Source organism: Equus przewalskii, chromosome 17 (genome assembly GCF_037783145.1).
Source record: "Equus przewalskii isolate Varuska chromosome 17, EquPr2, whole genome shotgun sequence".
NCBI classification, from domain to species: Eukaryota; Metazoa; Chordata; class Mammalia; order Perissodactyla; family Equidae; genus Equus; species Equus przewalskii.
The window spans coordinates 75,741,897-75,761,429 of record NC_091847.1 but is presented as its reverse complement, the minus strand read 5'-3'; the positions used below and the strand labels follow the sequence as shown (position 1 = coordinate 75,761,429).

General features: G+C 36.4%; 1 protein-coding gene across 50 annotated transcripts in view; it reads left to right on the top strand.

The window, feature by feature from the left end:
• The window catches only part of C2CD6 (C2 calcium dependent domain containing 6), a 168,472-nt gene that overhangs the window by 8,494 nt on the left and 140,445 nt on the right, over window positions 1-19,533 (top strand). For 23 of the 50 annotated variants that reach the window (XM_070580687.1, XM_070580664.1, XM_070580663.1 and 20 more), the window contains 3 exons: window positions 6,766-6,855; window positions 9,823-9,874; window positions 11,296-11,441. In XM_070580687.1, the coding sequence (XP_070436788.1) occupies window positions 6,766-6,855; window positions 9,823-9,874; window positions 11,296-11,441 (288 nt within the window). Of the gene's footprint in view, window positions 1-5,275; window positions 5,395-6,396; window positions 6,499-6,765; window positions 6,856-9,822; window positions 9,875-11,295; window positions 11,442-19,533 lie in introns of those variants that run through there. The other 27 variants (XM_070580678.1, XM_070580683.1, XM_070580682.1 and 24 more) reach the window with 6 other exon arrangements.

The window sequence follows — 19,533 nt, the reverse complement described above, 5'->3', positions numbered from 1 at the left end:
CAGAAAAGAAGGCTATATGGTCACAAATGCAGAGATTGGAGTGATGCGGCACAAGCCAAGGCATGCTGGCAGTCTCCAGAGGCTGGAAGACGCAAGAACGGCTTCTCCCTCCGGCCTCTAGAGGGAGTGTTGCCCTGCTGGCTGCTCCATGTTGGCGCAGTGGCACTGATTTCAGACTGCTGGCCTTGGGAACTGGAAAGAACACATGTGTGTAAGCCACCAAGTTTATGGTGATTTGTTACAGCAGCCACAGGGATTAATGCAATAGTATTCCCTTATAATCCTTTTAATTGTCACAGGTTTGTAGTGGTGTCCTGTTTCATTCTTGTTTTTGGTAATTTGTGACCTCTCTCTTTTTTTCTTCATCAGTCTAGCTAAAGGTTTGTCAGTTTTGGTGATCTTTCCAGAGAACCTATCTTTAGTTTCATTGGTTTTTTTTCTATTTTTTAAATCTCAATCATTTCCATTCTAGTCTTTGTTTCCTTCCTCCTGCTTACTTTGGGTTTTGCTTGCTCTTATTTTTAAAAGTGTGATGGTGTTTAATGCTATCAGTTTTCTTCTAAACAGTGCTTTAACTGTACCCTATAAATTTTTTTTTCCCCCGAGGGAGATCGGCCCTTAGCTAACACCTGTTACCAATCTTCCTCTTTTTGCTTGAGGAAGATTCTCCCTGAGCTCACATCTGTGCCACTCTTCCTCTGTTTTGTATGAGGGTCTCTGCCACAGCATGGCTGATGAGTAGGTCCACATGTGGGAACTGAACCTGCGAACCCGGGCTGCCAACACAGAGCACGTGAACTTAACCACTAGGCAATGGGGCCACCCCCCTGCACCCTATAAATTTTATGTTGTGTTTTCATTTTCATTCAGCTCATAATATTTTCTGATTTCCATTGTTTTTCTTCTTTGACCCATGGCTTATTTAGAGGTTTTTTTTTTTTTTTTTTTTTTTTTAAGATTGGCATCTGAGCCAACAACTGTTGCCAATCTTCTTTTTTTTTCTTGCTTTTTGTCCCCAAATCCTCCCAGTACATAGTTGTATATTTTAGTTGTGGGTCCTTCTAGTTGTGGCATGTGGGACGCTGCCTCAAAGTGGCCTGATGAGCGGTACCATGTCTGAGCCCAGGGTCCGAACTGGTGAAACCCCAGGCCACTGAAGTGGAGCATGCGAACTTAACCACTCGGTCACGGGGCCAGCCCCTAGAGATGTGTTTTTGATTTCCGAGATTTGTGTATTTCTCAAGTTCCCTTGTGTTCTTTATTTATAATTTGTATTGTTGGAGTAGGAGAACATCTTTGTATGATTTCAGTTCTGTAAAATTTACTGAGACTGGTTTCATGGTCTAGCATATCCTGCAGAATATCCTGTGTGCTTTTAAAAATATGTATTTTGGGGTGTTTTTTCTTCAATATTTTGTCTATTTGTGAGATTCATCCATGTTGTTGTGTGTAGGTGTAGTTACTCATTTTCCTTGCTCTGTAGTATTCCATTGTATGAATATATCACATTATATATATCTGTTCTTTTGTTGATGGATATTGGGTTGTTTCTAGTTTTCAGCTATGGTAAATAATACAGCTGTGAACATTCTTGTGCATGTCTTTTGATATACGTGTGCATACATTCTCTTGGGGATATATCTAGGAATGGAATTTCTGGGTCATAATTATGTATATGCTCAACTTCAGTACTTAATGCCAAACAGTTTTTCAAAGAGGATATACCAGTTTGTATTCCCACTGGTAGTGTGTTGGAGTTCTAGTTACTCCATGTCCTTGCCTCTTCATATTGTCAGTCTCTTTATTTTTAGCCATCTGAGGGATGCGTAGTGTATCCCTTTGTGGGTATTAACTCTCATTTCCCTGATGACTATGAGAATGAATTCCCTTCCAAATGTTTGTTAGCCATCATATAAACTCTTTTGTGACGTGCCTGTTCAAGTCTGTCTCCTTTCCATTTTTCTGTTGGATTATCTGCCCTGCTTATTAATTTGTATAAGCTTGCATATAAATCCTAGTTATAGGCCCTCTGCCAGTTATATTAGACATGTTGCAAATTTCTTCTTCCAGTCACTGGCTTATGTTTTCACTTTCTTAATGGTGTCTTTTTATAAGCAGAAGGTATTACGTTTAATGTGGTTTAATGTATCAAACTTTTTCTTTATAGCTATTGCTCTTTGTCTTCTGTTTTAGGAATCTTCTCCCCAGCGTCATGGAAATAGTCTCCTGTATTACCTTCTAATTGGTTTTCCTTTCATGTTGAGATCTACAGTTGACTTGTAACAGATTTCTTTGTGTGTGATGTGAGTACAAGCCAGATTTTCTTTTCTTTTTTTTCTCTCCTCTTTCTTCCTTTTGTACTTTCATTCTTTTTTTGTGTGTGGAGATTTCTACTTGACCCAGCTGAGAGGGTTTCTTCCGCACTGTTCCTCAGTGCCAACTTTGTCACAGATGACGTGTGCATAAATGTGTGGGTCTGTTTGTAGACTCTCTAATCATTTTCTTTGGTGCATTTATACACCCTTGTGCGAATGCCTTTAGACATTAAGGAATAATGTCTTTATTTCTTCAATTTTTAAGTACTTCATTATGTTTTTCTTCTTTAAGATTGTCTTGGCTATTCTTGGCCTTTCCATTTTCATATTAATTTTTTGAAAAGCTTATCAATTTCCGTGGGAGAACTTGTTGAGATTTTGATTTTGATTGCATTAAATCTATAGCTCAATTTGAGGAGCTGAACTGTATATTTTTTATGTAATATGCTTATGTATTATATAAATGTAACATGATGCAATAATATAATATATATAAATATAATATTTATATATGATATATAATATAATTAATATAATATAAATATTTACATATATTTATATATATGATATAATATTTATATTTAAGTACAAATAAATATATATACCTAAGTATAATTAAAATACTTACATAAAAATAATATAATGTAAACTGTGTCTTGATTCCTTATGCTTTTGCACTTATTTATTCTGTCTAGGCTCCTCTCCCTCTAGTTCTTTTTTTGTTTTTGTTTGTTTGTTTGAGGAAGATTAGCCCTGAGCTAACATCTGCTGCCAATCCTCCTCTTTTCACTGAGGAAGACTGGCCCTGAGCTAACATCCATGCCCATCTTCCTCTACTTTATATGTGGGACGCCTACCATAGCATGGCTTGACAAGCGGTGCCATGTCTGCACCCAGGATCCAAACCGGCGAACCCCAGGCCACCGAAGCGGAATGTACGCACTTAACCGCTGTGCCACCAGGCCAGCCTCTCCCTCTAGTTCTTTATTTTTTACTTCTTCAAACCCACTTGAAGTATCATCGCCTCCTTCCCTAACACTGTTTCTCCCTGTGTTTCTGAGATAGTTCTTAAGCATCCTGAGTGGGGCCTGGTCCTGGAATCTTAGCCCCTGCTTCTCTTTTGCCCCAGGGTTATGACCATTAGTATTTGTGAAAAAGTGGACAGTCAAATGAGGAACTATGTATCAGCTTTATCCAACCCTTTCTGATAATGAGTCTAAATTGAAAACTATTATGGAACTCCTACCTCCACCTCAGATTGAAGGTGGCAGGCTATCAAATGGAGAGGGTATGCTACCTTCAGGCTAAGCAGACTGTGCCCATGTGGGCATATGCATGCAACTGGCAGCTTGAAGCCTCCAGGAAGGCAGAGTTAGGAAAGCAAAACATAATCGCAGGCAGCTGCATGTGACTTTATAGCAGTAGTCTCCAAATTTTTTTGATTGCATAATCTTACCAGTAAAAAACATATGAGCATCTATCACCAATGTTTATATATTTATTTATACATTACATAAATGCACTGCAATTTACTTTATAAATTCTACAATATACAAAATTAAAAATGATAAGCAGTATTTCTAAAGATGATTTTTAATTGTTTTACTTATTAGTGGTACAAAATTCAATAAGCATCACTATTTTTGAAAAGCGCAATTTAATACTTTGTGATGTAGTGGTTTGAAGGTCTGGTTAAGAAATATGTATTTAGAAATATTTGCTAGTTTACATAGTAGTGACAGCCATTTATCATCACAGAAGAGATTACCAAATTTGGAACATTTGTCTTTTTGTGAAACCCAAGTGCATGATGTATCTTTATTTTTGCTAACTTTTTAAAATGCTTTGCCATGAATTTTTTTTTTTTTTTTGTGAGGAAGATTGACCCTGAGCTAACATCTGTTGCCAAGCTCTCATATTTTTGCTTGAGGAAGATTGTCCCTGAGCTATCATCTGTGCCAATCCTCCTCTATTTTATGTGGGATGCCGCCACAGCATGGCTTGATGAGTGGTGCTAGGTCCGTGCCCGAGATCTGAACTTGCGAACCCTGGGCCACCGAAGCTGGAGCACGTGAACTTAACCACTACACCACTGGGCTGGTCCCTTTGCCATGACATTTTTTATGCTCAGTCCTCATCTATTTTCTAAGCAGACTAAATATTCTACCACCTAGGGTAAAGTAATTTGGTCAGTCCACTTAGCTGGCAAATGAAATACCCTGAAAGCCTGCAGGCACTGATACAAGCCCTTTGAGTGTGAAACTCACACTTTCCTCAGAATATTTGTCTGAGGGTGCAAAAGAGTCACTGTTCCTGAGCTTGGGAGGGAAAAGGATGATTAAAAAAAATCCTTTTGAGAGTTAATAATTCCATGTACCTGTAGCTTGCACAATGAATGGCAAGGTCTGAGCAGCCGAAGAAGTTATTCTTTTTCCCCTGTGGAAGATCTGGTTTGGGCTCTCTAGTATCTAGTATAGAGAAAGAGGAAACACAAAATTCTCTCTTCTGAGCAGTTGTTTTTCTTACAGTGCAACCATAATTGTTTTCTCATCTGTCCATCTTCAACACTAGTCTGAAGCTTGCTGAGGGAGGAACACTTTGAGCTGGGATCGGCCCAGCCAGGTGCATACTTGTGCCAGCATATGAGTAAATGTTAATGTTGTCAGGATGGGGAGGTTTCCATTAGTGCTGGGAAGTAGGGATGGCCTAGGAAAAGCTTAAGTATGTGGGCTAGTGGGTCTTCAGAGAAAACTGTGGGATGGAGGAGAGTGGGTCAAAAAAGTCATCAGGGAAGATGTACAGAACCATATGAGTGAATGTACAGGCTTTTTAATAGAAGTGCCACGAGGGACGTCTGTTCCAGGCCAAAAGTGACAAAGATGAAAGGCATAGTGCAATTAACTGAGATCAAAGTTCTCTGCAGGTGAGGAGAAATTCTAGATGGTGTCAGAAGGCTTTATGAGACTAGTCTTTAGAACTTTTGTTCAAGGTTCTAGAATAATTTTGGCAAAGAGTTGTTCTGCTCATGTTGCTGCCATTGAAGAGAGCTCTGCTCAGATGAGGAAGGAAAAGTAAAAAGGTAGTAAAAGGAAGAGGGGGCAGTATTTTTACCAGGTTGTTAAGGATAACTTAAGCATCAGTATTCTAAAGGAGTTTTTTCCCGATTATTTTGTATTTATTGAAATGCACATTCAAAGTAGACTTCCATAATGAGGTTATCAAAACATTGGAAAGCATGAGCTTGCACATTAAATATGCATATAATGTACCAAAGTTTGATATTTTTGTGACATTACAGTAATTGTGACTCAGTCACCTTAAACTACATTAAATCATGTATATAAAACACATTAAACCGTTCAGATGCAATGATAACAAAATGACCCAAGATACATAAAACAAATTTTTTCATTACAACTGAAGTATTTGTTATATACTTTAAAACAAAATTTTCAACATAACTAAAGATTTATTATATACTTTAAGAATTGAACAAGTAATTCTTGAAAGGCACATAGCAATGAAGATTCCTGGGAAGTTAATTCTTATAAATAAGACCATGTCAATTCAAGTTCAGAAAAGGTTGTGGATAAATATAATTCTCCTTTCAGGCTAGATTTTTAATAGGCAGTTTTCCCCTATTTCCCACACCTCTTCCCTCCAGTCCCCTCCTCTCCTTTTCTCTTTACTTTACTATTAAAATCTGTATTACAGCATCTTGGGGGCCGGTCCAGTGGCATAGTCGTTAAGTTCACACGCTCTGCTTCGGTAGCCTGGGGTTCGCAGGTTCAGATCCTGGGCACAGACCTACCCACCACTCATCAGGCCACTCTGTGGCAGCATCCCACATACAAAATAGAGGAAGATTGGCCCAGTTGTTAGCTCAGGGACAATCTTCCTCACACACACACACACACACACACAAAAAGTCTTATAATTTTTAAAGACTAACCGTTGTGTATAGTGACCAGAGCCCTTAAAACAAAATTAAATACTAACCCACAAGTATCAGTCAGTGAAGTTACTCTGGAGGAAAGCACACAGCTAAAAACCAAAAGCCATCTGTTCATGGCTCCATTCTAGTGTACCTGCTGTTCCAAAGGGTTAAATTCCACTTCCTTTGGTGGCTGATAACTGAAGGATCACTGCCGTGTGTGGGATACGGTACCTCGTCCACGTCAGGGTAAGTCTGCGACCTGGTCATGGTGGTCGCTTTTAGTTAGCAAGGAGAGCTTGTCGTTCATGCTACTACGCACTTCTCTCCTCTCTCATGATTTCCTTGGTTATTTTATATTTAATTGTGTACATTTTGTTTCTCTGCTAAATTATTGATAAACTTATTGGGGGTATGGATGAGTTTTCTAGTCATATTAATATCCCACTGCCTAGAATAATACCTTAATCTTACTAGATACTCATAAAATATTATCTTAATTTATTTACATTGTAGATGCTGAGAAAAACGCTTAAAGGGTCTGAAAGTAAAGAAGTGGAAGTAACACCTGAGGCACCGACAACTTTAGTGCCGTTTGGGGATGTGGTATGTATGACTAATCCTCAGTAAACCTGTGCAGATTTCTCCTTATTTCATACGAAGACTGGTCAGTGTTTGTTATTTGGTAATCAATAAGTTCGTGTAGAAAATGGTCCTCTCTGATAACATATTCATGAATGTTTCATTTTTATGAGTCATAAAAGCATTCTAATAATCACCAAAATTATGGGAAACATCTTGACTCACACATACAAAATGTTTTCTATACTAGGGATTCCCAAGCTCTAGTTACATCAGAATCACTTGGCATACTTTGTAAAGACATTGATTCTTGGGCCCCGCCTAAGATCTGCTAACTGAGAATCTGAGAATGGGACCCGGAATCAGTATTTGTATTGAGCTCTTCAGGCGATAGTGTTTATTTTTACGTTAAGGAACCTTTGAGCCATAGTGTGAAAATTGACCCCACACCTCTCGCTCATCCAAAAAGTAAGAAAGCTCAGAAACAAAAGCAAACAGACTCATCAGTCACACACCTACACACAAACACACAGGTAGGACCTCATATCTGGGCTGAGAACCAGAAAAACCTGTTTCTTTTGGGTGCTAAGGAGTGTAGGATATGAGGATCTGTGTACATTTAGAACTGTCAGATATCGTGGTATTCTTTTACAGTTCTTGTTTTCTGAACACTATTAGAATAGTTAGGGGGTATAAAATAAGAGTTTCTTTTGTCCTTCTCTAGCTCCTATCATATACTAATACATTTTCTTGATTAAAAAATATACAATGAATTGAACATCACCTTTTTGGGGGAAAAAGTAAGAGTATATTAACGTATAGATTTTTGTTTTTACAAAGTGACTGTGGTGTGTGTTTATCTGTGTAATTATATAACCCTTTCTTTCCTAAATCACGAAGTTGGAGGATAAGCCTCCACTCTCTGAATCTAACCTTAGAAAATGTTCTTTGAGATCAGTTGCTGTAAGCTCCTCTGCATGCCATTATGTTGACATACCAATTTCTGTAATCCATGCTCTTGAATGTGACTTCTACATTTCTTTAGAACTTAGTTTTTGAAGAATATTTTGATTGTACCTATACTTCCTAATTTCATAGTCTGTATTTTCCTTATTTGAATTACATATTGCTAGACATTGAAAAACTTCTCTTAAATGTCCGCTGGAGTGTTTGGCAGAGAGACGTTTGGCATGTGATTGATAGCTCCTCCCAACGCGTGCTTCCATCCCATCACTTTCCCTTTGAAAGCTCTGTGATTTGTTCTGAGATGTTTGGCAAGTTGTGTCCGTATGTAGGCAGTGATGAAGAGCTGCATCACAACCTGCTCCTCCTGTTTCGTGTAGTCGCATCCCATTGTCAGAATGAATGTGAAGAAGCTGTGTCTTAAAATTGGGCGCATCAAGTGCTTTTGTGAATAGCTTTCTGGTTGCTTTTCTGTTTTTAAAGCATGTTTGAGAGTGTTTGGGGGGGGTGAGGTGTTGATGTGGTTATTGCTTTGGGCCACAGATGGGTCTTAGAATCTGTGGCCACGTTTGTTCTACCTGGCTTGTGAATGGTCGTCATTATATTTTTGAGTGTTAAATCTTTTTCTATACTTAAATAGAAATTTATTCTCTTTTCTTTGTTATGTGGATCTATTATGTAAAGTATAAGTAGCTATTGAAATAGAAGGGAAGTTAGGGTAGTTGCCCATGGCTCCATGTTGAGATACTTGGCAGGCAGGCAGTGATTTACGACAGTGTGTAGAATTATGCAGTACAGAATTGTAGGTGTGCTTCCCTGTTTTACCCTCCTCACGTACAACCAAGGATTCATGGAATCACCTCTGGCAATGTTGCTTAAAATCCACCTAGATTATGTAGTGTGCCTTACTCCCCTTTGAATTTGAAAACGTAGAACCTTTCCTTTAACACAACATTTCATACCTATGTTTCTTTAGGAAGTAGACCACGATATTTTCTTTAGGATTTTATCAGTTAGATACAGTAATCTTTTAATTAAATATTGAATGCTAACCTATTTTTCTGTACTGTTCTAAAACCAAATCTTTAAATTTACTTACATTTAAAAATACTATTGGGCCATTTATTTTGTTTCACAATGTTTAAAGTAATATTGCTTTTGTTTTTACTGGGATTTTAAGACCAAACAAGGCTAAATATATTTGGCTAATACTGCATACTAATATTCAAATGTTCTGTATTCATTTTGTATTCAGTTTTATGGTTAAATATAAGATACAATTTTCTTTAACATTTAGAAACACTTTGTACAAAAGAGAATGAATATTTCACAGCCCTTGGCATATTGTAGTCGATGGATGATTGTTGACTGAAGAAGGTAGTTTTAGGATACTGGATAAGAAGCTTATCTGAAGCAAGGCATATTTCTTATTATATGCAAGGTGCTATATTTTATCAGTTCTTGTTTAATATAAAATAAAAATGATTCAAAGAGTGATGGTTGGATTTAAGTTAATAATGAATACTTCTTTTGCTTTGTGTTCTTGTTCATGTTAAGTTTGCTTTGAACAGACCCTGCCTATTTTTCTTCTGTAGTTCTGCTTTGTGGTGTTTTCCATTAACTAGATCTTTCTAATGAGCAACTGTTTTTAATGAGGAAAACTAACCAAGCGAAACTTTTTTATTTATTTATTTATTTATTTATTTTTTTATTAAAGATTTTATTTTTTCCTTTTTCTCCCCAAAGCCCCCCGGTACATAGTTGTGTATTCTTCGTTGTGGGTTCTTCTAGTTGTGGCATGTGGGACGCTGCCTCAGCGTGGTCTGATGAGCAGTGCCATGTCCGCGCCCAGGATTCGAACTAACGAAACACTGGGCCGCCTGCAGCAGAGCGCGCGAACTTAACCACTCAGCCACGGGGCCAGCCCCCGAAACTTTTTTTTTTAAATGTAGTTTGGTGTAGAGTAAAATGGAAGAAAATTAACTTTTAAAAATTCGATTCACTATGTTTTTATTTTGATTGTTATAGGTTGGCTGCCTGGCTATTCATGTAAAGAACTGCAGACAGTTTACAACTAAGAGTATCCTTTGTTTTGATTTAAGAACCATGCTATGGTCATATATCACTGTTTCAATTATATAGTGCCGTCAATTGTCTGTGCATTCATTAGGTGATGCTTATGCTTATAATTTCAATATAATTCAGTATAATTTCAATATAATAATAACAATATAATTTCAATTATATTGTTGCCATCATTGTCTGTGCATTCATTAGGTGGTGCTTATGCTTGACATTGTCACAGACTGCAGTTTGGAAGGGCTGGAATATCTAAAATGGCTCCTTTAGGTGTCTGATGCTTTAGTGAGCCTGCATTTGGCTGGGTGCTGAAATGGTGGGAACTTTCTCTCTTTCCATGTAGTCCCACGGTCTTGTCTTTCATCATTTTTTTCCTGCATTAATTTTGATTTTTTAAAAAACATATATATTAAAATATTATTTATCTCGATTACTGAAGTTTTTGGTGTCTCCTTAAATTTTGCACCCTGGCACGTGCCTTTCTCTCTCATCCTAGTCCCAGCCCTGGTCACGTCCACGGCATGTTCATGTCGTCACAGGGCCAGGCAGATTCAAGAGCAGAGAAAGTAAACTCCGCTTTCTGATGAGAGTGACACACAATTTTCAGCCATCTGTAATCCACCTCAATCACCATATAAGTTAAAGGAAAAATACATATCTTCTTGGATGAAAGTACTAATTTATTGCTGAGTAATAACTGTGCTTCTCTTAAACATTGTTGAAAGGATTTATCTATCTTGGCACCTTTAATTAAGCTGAATGCTTATTATGAGATTTAATAAGCATAAAACCAGTCTTATTATGAAGACTTGGCATTTCTTTTTTATATAAAATTAATTATTGAAGAGAATTCTGTATAAAGAGATTTTTGAAGATAATTAGTTAAATCATAAAAACAAAATTGTTTTAATGCATGGAGTACTATGAAAGATAAAAATACAGACCCGTTGAGTAGTATAAGTGAAGAATATAGTGAGGTGAATTAGAGAGTAGAACACTGCTTTAAGTTTTGTTTTCTTAAAATTAAAAATAAATTACTCTCGAGTGACATATTTTTTACGTTTTTGAATTTCTAGATAATTATGCTTAAAAAATTTCAACTATATATTGCAAATGTTTAGTCACCTTGGAAAATAATATATAGAAAAATTTGCAAAGGAATGATAGTGGAAATGTGAGGATAAAAATATGAGACATGATCTAAGGAAGAATTTATCTTCTTTTCCTACTTATATTGTACCTACCATTGGTGGGCAAAATACTATTTTAAAAGACTTTATTGTTTGGTGTGCCCTACACTTACCTTCTTTATTTATTTGATTATTCTTAGCTTTTGGCCTGAATTATTTAATGAATTAATTTTATGATGAGTTATTGTTCAATTATAACAAAATTTGCTTCCTAAATATCTGTTATTTTCAGTTGATATACAACATTACAATAATTTGTTCGTCCGCATCTCTATAAACAATGTTGTGAAATCTACAAAAATGTGTAGCTTTCTACCCCAAAACAATGAAAAGAACACTATAATTAAGTTTAACGAAGTGAAGTATTTTTCTGTACAGGTAAAGTTCTCTTCTGTGTATAGAATGCATTTTTATAGTTTTGAATAGTCTATACTAATTATACCTTTTTTATAGAGGATAGGAAAGAAACAAAAGCAGTGCCTTTTTATTTGATATTTTACATTATTCTATTTCTATATTATGGGCAATATTAGTATTTTTTTAATAAACAGCATGTGCTGTAAAGTGCATGATCTTGGTGGTCTTCTTCCCTGACATCTTACTGTCTGTGGTTCTGAGTGTTCATCACACATGCATTTTCCCTTATCTTTCTCTTGCCCTCCTGCCTACCCTCTTCCATGTTGTCTTAGTCACTTTGGGCTGCTATAACAAATTACCATAGACTGGTGGCTTAAACAACAGACATTTATTTCTCACTTTTCTGGAGGGTGAGGACTTCAAGATCAAGGTGCTTGCAGAGCTGGTGTCTGGTGAGAGTCTACTTCCTGGTTTGTGGATAGCCATCTTCTCAGTATATAGTGACACGGCAGAGAGCAAAGAGAGATCATCTTTCTTGTGTCTCTTCTTATAACCTAATTACCTCCCAAACACTTCACCTACAAATACCATCACGTTGAGGATTTAGGCTTCAACATATGAATTTGAGGGGAGACAAATGCTCAGTCCGTAGCGCACTCTTTTTCATCTCCCCCTCCTTTCCTCTCTCCTTTCTTCTTATATAGACTCTCATTATTTTTGCATGGAGTAACTTACTTAGTCTTTATAAGAACCCCCAAAATATATATACTCTTATTATCATCCTTATCTTCCAGATGAAGAAACAGATGCTGTAAGGTTTAAAGAACTTTCTTAAGGTCATAGAATTACTAAGTGGTGGAACTGGGAATATCGGCAGGCTAGCTTCAGACTACATTTCATCAAACTGCCTCTCACACTAGAGCTTGCTGTGCTAAGAGTTTGCTTCTGTTTACAGTTAAGCTTCTTAGAATCTTAAATGTATCTCGGAGTTTTCTTTAAAATGAGCAACACTATTTCATATAGCTGTAGGATTCAGTGATTAGTCCAGGTGGTTTCTAGTAGTTTATTACAGTGCTTGAATTTCAGTGAAATCCTAAAACATTTCCTTTATGCTCCATTTTTTTTTTTTACAAACTTCATTTTGCTTACGTGTTGAATATTGAAGATTGTTCTTTAAGCATAGGGTTGTTTTTTTTTTTTTGAGGAAGTTTAGCCCTGAGCTAACTACTGCCAGTCCTCCTCTTTTTGCTGAGGAAGACTGGCCCTGAGCTCACATCCGTGCCCATCTTCCTCTCCTTTATACGTGGGACGCCTACCACAGCATGGCGTGCCAAGTGGTGCCATGTCTGCACCCGGGGTCCAAACCGGCGAATCCCAGGCTGCTGAGAAGCAGAACGTGCGAACTTAAGCACTGCGCCGCTGGGCTGGCCCCTAAGCACAAGTTTAAAAAAAAAAAAGGCACGGTTTTGCTAAAGGCAGTCCATTACTATTTCTGTTACTCTGCAAATAGTTTTCTCAAGTTTCATTGCTAGGTTTTCAAGAATTTTGTGGATATCTGTCCATTTAAATATAATTTGAAATTAATGCTGGAAAATAATATAAATTAATAAGGTACTTATTTTCATTTGCATAATCAAAATCTTTTTGCAATATTTATTTTAATAGAAATTATTAGTTTTAGCACATTAAGAGGAAGGTTTTAATGGAATTCTAATGGAAAATTAGAGAATGACTTAGTAATAATTACATAAAAAATTGTACCTCCAGGAAAATTAAAAAGTGATATAGGAAAGGAAAGATAATCATTGTAACTATACTGTTGAACTCTGAGAAATAGTTACATATACATAATGTAAACACTAAGTATTGGTCTAACAAAAATGTATGATATATACCATATTGGAAGAATGAGGGGAAGAGAAGTGTGAAAATTTTGCGGCGAGAGTGTTGAGAGCTAATATTTTTCACAATAAGCAGTCAATAGATATTATCGAAAACTAAAAAATCAATAATAATATAAACATGTTACTTAGAAACATGATTTCATGGCAAAAAACAGAGAGATCCCTGAAAAAGGTTGAAAGGTGGCTTCTGAGGAGTGGAAATTAGGAGGTGGGTATTATAGAGGTATGACTGAGTGATGACGTGGAGAAGCTAATGCCATTGAAAGGAGAATTTATTACTCATATTTCCTGAGAAAAAGGGACACACGACACCACACAGGGCATCTGGGGAAGTACCAGCATGGTCACGAGGCAGAAGACAGAAGTGAAGAAAGAGCCGAGGCCAGATCCTTTCCTTGGGTTTCCTGGAAAAGCAGTGCAGGGCAGAGCTGCCAGTTGAGAACTGGCTAGTCTGAATAATCCTGTAGGCTTTGGGCTGTAAGGCTAGACTGTGGTTGCCTGGTGCCTGGCCCTGGGTTGATTTAGGGCAGGAAAATATTGACTCCATATGAAAGTTAGATAAAGGGGTGGTTAGGGCTATAGATTTGGGATTGGTTAGTTTGCATATGAAGGATGTGCTTCCATCCACCCAAGCCCTTTTCTATCTCTAAGAATTGGCTCAGCTGGGGAGAGGAAGTCTCTCTCTGGCCAGCAAGCTTTTTAAGATGTCAAAGCATCATAAAATACAGGAAAAAGGTTAATACAGGTGGGAGAAAAAAAAGTTGTTTCTTTGTTTTAACCATTGTAGAACTGTTTGACTTTTAAACTACATATTATGTAACTAAGATAAAATACAATTATACTGTGTATACTTTAAGACTTTAGTTTGCTGAAACTTACAAGATAAGTCTAGGTTAAAAATAAAACAAAAACATACAAACCAAAAAAATAAAAAGGAATAGTAAGTGGATTTAATCTAGTTTAATTGTTCTGGAAAGCTGTTGAGTAAGTGATGTTAAAACCCATATTGAAAAATGAATAGTAGTGGATTTCTGGTCTAGCCATGCTGGAATAGCTGGTATTGGATTTACTCTTCTGGTCTAAACAACTATAAAACTGAATAATGTATATGAAGGAACTATTTTCTGGTATTTTACAATGGAGATTGGAGTGCTGTAGTCCTTAAGGGAAGCACAAGAGGTGAGCTCTACACTTAGAACAGCTTTCTGTCTGGCAGTGAATCTGGCATAGCGAAGTAGAACCTAAGCAAGGAATGGCAGTCTTGCTTGGTGGAGGAAGCACAGGAAACAGAAGAGAGTTTTGGGCTGCTAATGTGGCTGGAATTTGTAAGGCAGGGTCCTAGAGAGGAGGGAGCAGCAGATAAGGAGCCCCAGAAATCTGTATAGGTATTCACTTAGGTTCTTGGCTGGATCTTAAGGTGTGCATGTGCGAGGTGAGTTTATTCTAGGAGAAATTACAGAGAACAGATGCTAGAATGCTGAGAGCTGAATAGAGGTTTCAGAAATCACGAATTCAGAGTTGTTGGAGTCTGAGGCATTTAAGTAGAGAGACCTTGTTGAACATTCTCAGTATTAAGTTGAGATCCCAGAAAGGCCAAATCATAGGAATGAGGACCCTCTCCTAAGAGTAAGGGTTAAACCTCAGGACCCAGGACAAAACTGTAATTGACCCATCCTCAGACTAAGCTATCATAGGATCAAGATGATCTTCCAGTAATTAATTGCCTTCCAGAAAAGAACTCAATGCTTTTTAGAGAAAGATATAAAAACTGGAGTCTCTACTATGTATCCTTCACAATGCCCATTATACAATAAAAAATTGCTACTCATGGTGAAATAAAAACAGATAATAGAGGTCAACACACAGGTAACTCAAATGTTTGAATTAGCAGATAAGATCTTTATAGTAACTATCTTACATGTGTCAAAGGGGAAAAGGAAGACAAAATGAATGATCAGAATGGAAATTTTGAAGACAACGGAAACTCTGAAAAGAACCAAATGGAAATTCTGGATTTGAAAAATGCAGTATTGAAATGAAGAATTCATTTGAAGTGCTTAAAAGCATTCTGGACAGAGCAAGAAGAAAGGAACTGTGAACTGAAAGACAAGTCAATAGAAATCATTCAAATTGAAGCTCAGAGAGAAAAAAGACCAAAAAATGGAAGAGACCAGTGGGCAGTGTCACTCAATTTCCAGATGTGTAGTTGCATCACAGAAGGAAAGAAGAGAAAGTGTTCAGTGTATTAGTATTGTAGAGTTTTTTCTGCTAAACATTTTCCAAAATTGATGAAAGACATCAATCTATAGATTCAAGAAACTCACTGAACCTCAAATAGAATAAGTACAAAATGATCACACCTAAGTAGATGATAAACTGCTAAAAACCAAAAATAAAGAGTAAGTCTTAAAGGCAGCTGGAGGGAAAACACATTCAGGTGAACAGCAATAAGAGTAACAGCAGACTTCCCATCGTAAACAGTGGAGATCAGGGGACGAGGGGATGCCATCTTTCAAGTGCTAAAAAAGTCAACCTAGATTTCTAAATCCAGTGAGAATATTCTTCAAAAAGATGACAGACAAAATCTGAGAGAATTTGTATCTAGAAGATCTGCATTAAAATAAAAGTCAAAGGAAGATTCAAGTTGGAGAGAAATGATCCCAGTAGAAGCCCAGATGCACAGGAAGGAATGAAGGAGCTTAGGTAATGGTGAATATATGGGTAAAAAAGACTATGTAAAAAATGTTCTACAAAAGACTCTTGACTATTTAAAACAAAATAATGATGATGAATGGTAGAATTTATAGCATATGTAGAAGTGGAATATATGATAAGAATAGCACAAAGGATGAGGAGGTGTAAATGGAATTGTACTATTGTGCATGATATGGTATAATTTTAGTTCAGGACATTCTGTGGTATGTTAAGGTTGCATATTATAATCCCTAGAGCAACCGTGGAAAACAATACAAAAATGTATTATGAAGGAGGAAAGCAGAAGTCGGGGGAGGAGAGGAGGAAGGAAGGAAGACAGGAAAGTGCAAACTTAATTAGCACTGAGTTTGAGAACTTAGAAAATCACAGTAAAACCTTAGGGAAGCACGAAGAAGAAATTAATACAGAGAAAAGAAAGAAATGACTTAGAAATGAGTAGAGATATTAAATACTTGAGGTGATTATTGATAAAACTAATACAATAGACACAATTCTTGTAAGTCTCCTCAAGAAAACTACATAACATTTGGAATATAGGTATAAATGTGGAAAAGATTTTAAAAGGCTGTAAGAGAATATCACATGTAATTCTAAAAATTTGAAAATCTAGGTGAAATAGAATATTATATTAGAAAATATAAATTACATCATGTTTTAGATCTATCTTTTATAAACTGAATATATTTGGATTTTTCAAATACAGTCTGACAATCTGTGTATTTTAACTACATTATTTAGCCTGTTATGTTTCATGTAATTATAAATACATTTAAGTTTAAATTTGTGACATTATTTTGTGCTGTTTGTCCCAGCTGAGCTATAGATTCTTTTTCTTCTTTTTTGCCTTCTTTGGAATTGAGCATTTAAAAATCCTGCTGTATTTTTGCTCCTCTTGTTTGGGAGATTATACACTACTTTTTTAATGGTTATTTTAGAAATTACTTTATGTATGATTATCAAATCCCATGTTTATCAAATCCCAAATCTTTCTACTGATCTCATTCACAGTGCTTTGTTTCCTGGTTGGCATAGTTATTTTTGACTATGCTCGTTTTCTTTGGAAAATTATTTGTGGTTTAACAATACCATCATTCTTCTCCTGGGAAAAACAAGGACCTTAGAAACTTTAATTCCACTTGCGACCTTCAACTAATATGTTGTTATTGTCTTTTTTTCCTATATTTTTAAATCACCTTAGCTATAAATTTTATTTATTTAATTTAGTCTATATTTGTTTAGTTTTACCTACATATTTGGCATTTTAACCTTTCTTACAGCTCAGATCATCCTCCTGGGTTCACTTATCTGCCATCTGAGGTATTAATTTAAAATATCTTCCCATGAGAGTGAATTGGTGACAAATCCAGGCTTTTTTTTCGCTTGAAAATGTCTTTATTTCATTCTCATTCTTGAATGATATTTTCGGTAAGTACAGAATTCTAGGTCTGCAGTTGTTTTCTGAAGTATCATTCCACTACCTCCTGGTTTCCATATTTGTTGAAGAGAAGTTGCCTATCAATCTGTCACCTCTGAAAAAAAATGTCTTTTTCTCTTTGCATGTCTGTGTTTTTATGTATTTTTTTGTTGTTGTTGTTTCACTCTGATATGTCTGTATTTGGATTTCCTTCTGTTCATCCTGTTGGGATTTTTTGGCCTACTTAAACTGGATTGTTGATGTTTATCAGTCATGGACAATTCTTAGCCAGTATCTCTTCAACACTGCCTCACTGTCCCATTTTCTTGATCCTTTATTTTCTTTTCTGGAACTTTGACATATGTTAGATGTTCTTACACTATCATCCCTGTCTTTTAACTTTTTTTTTCATATTTTCCATCACTTTCTCTCCCTGTCTTGCATTCTAGATAATTCCTTTGATCTTTATTCCAGTTCACTAATTCTTTTAAGCTGAAACTAATGTGTGATTGAGTCCATACATTGAGTGTTTTAATTCAGTTATTTTAGTTTTCATTTCTACAACTTCTGTTTAGTTCTTTGTTCAAGCTTGCTAAATCACGTTTATAGTTTCCTAAGCCAGGAATATATTTTCAGCTTGTATTTTATTTCTTGAAATATAGTAAGCATAATGCTTTAAAATTCTACTACTTTTCACTTTTATGGTCTCTTTCTACTGATCTCATTCACAGTGCTTTGTTTCCTGGTTGGCATAGTTATTTTTGACTATGCTCGTTTTCTTTGGAAAATTATTTGTGGAACTTTTTTGAGGTCTAGGATGAAAGTAGCATCTCTAAGGAAGATTTGTGTTTACTTCTGGTGCACCTAAGGCCGCTACTGGTTTGGAACCACTTGACCACCTTAAACTGTATTCCACACTTGAAGGATTTTTTTTTAATTAAATCATCTTGTTTATTTGTTTGTTTGTATTGTGGTAAAATATACATAATGTAAAATTTGCCACTTTAACCATTTTAAGTGTCAGGTTTGAAAGTTTTTATGCCATTCAGTAGATGTGAATTTAGGCTGCAATTTTGCTGAACAGGTTTTTGTTTACAGCTTTTCAAGGACTCTCCCCCCTCATTCTGCTCAGCAGTCCAGCTTTCCTTGTAGCCTTTTATGGATGGGATGGGAGAAAGGTTTCTGCGTTCATGAAGCCATAGCCCTTTTGAGTTCTCAGCTTTGTGGGAGGAGTGTTAGGGGAGGATCTCCAGTTACATGCCCGTGTCTTGTCTTCTCTATTCTGTCTTCTCTATTTTGTGACCTTGAAAACTGCAGGTCCAGGTGGCCTGATTGCAAAATGCAACTTCAGGGTCTAATTTACCTCTTGAGGGTCTGTCAATGCTTAGAGCTTTAGAGATTACTTCTTACCCTTTATTGACTTTTTTATGCTTTTAAGAAGATATTTTAAATATTTTATTCAACAGTTATAGTTTTCTAGCAGCCAGTTTGGTTCTAATAATCTAGATGCCAGTTGCTGAAGAGGTAATTCTGCCCTTCAACCACTGTGCTGGCACACAGGGTGACACTTGCGTTCCTTTTCTCTCATTTCTCAGGGGAAGACAGTCATAAACATAACTTTGAGAAGTCTCATACAGACTCTATGATCTCAGCCATGGGGGATGACACCATAAAAATGCACCTAAAGGATATTGGCTCAGTAGTTAAAACCCTCCCAACAAACAAAAATTCAGGACCAGATGGCTTCACAGGTGAATTCTACCAAACATTTAAAGAATTAATTCCAATCCTACTTAACTCTTCCAAAAAATGTAAGAGGAGGGTGCACTTCCAAATTCGTATTATGAGACCAGCATTACCCTCATACCAAAACCAGACAAGGACACTATGAGAAAATTACAGATCAATATTCCTAATGAAAATAGATGCAAAAATACTGAAGAAATCATTAGCAAATCAAATTTGACAGTACATTAAAAGGATCATACACCATGATCAAGTGGATTTATTCCAGGGATGCAAGGATGGTTCGACATCTGCAGTTCAATCAATGTGATACCACATTAACAAAAAGGATAAA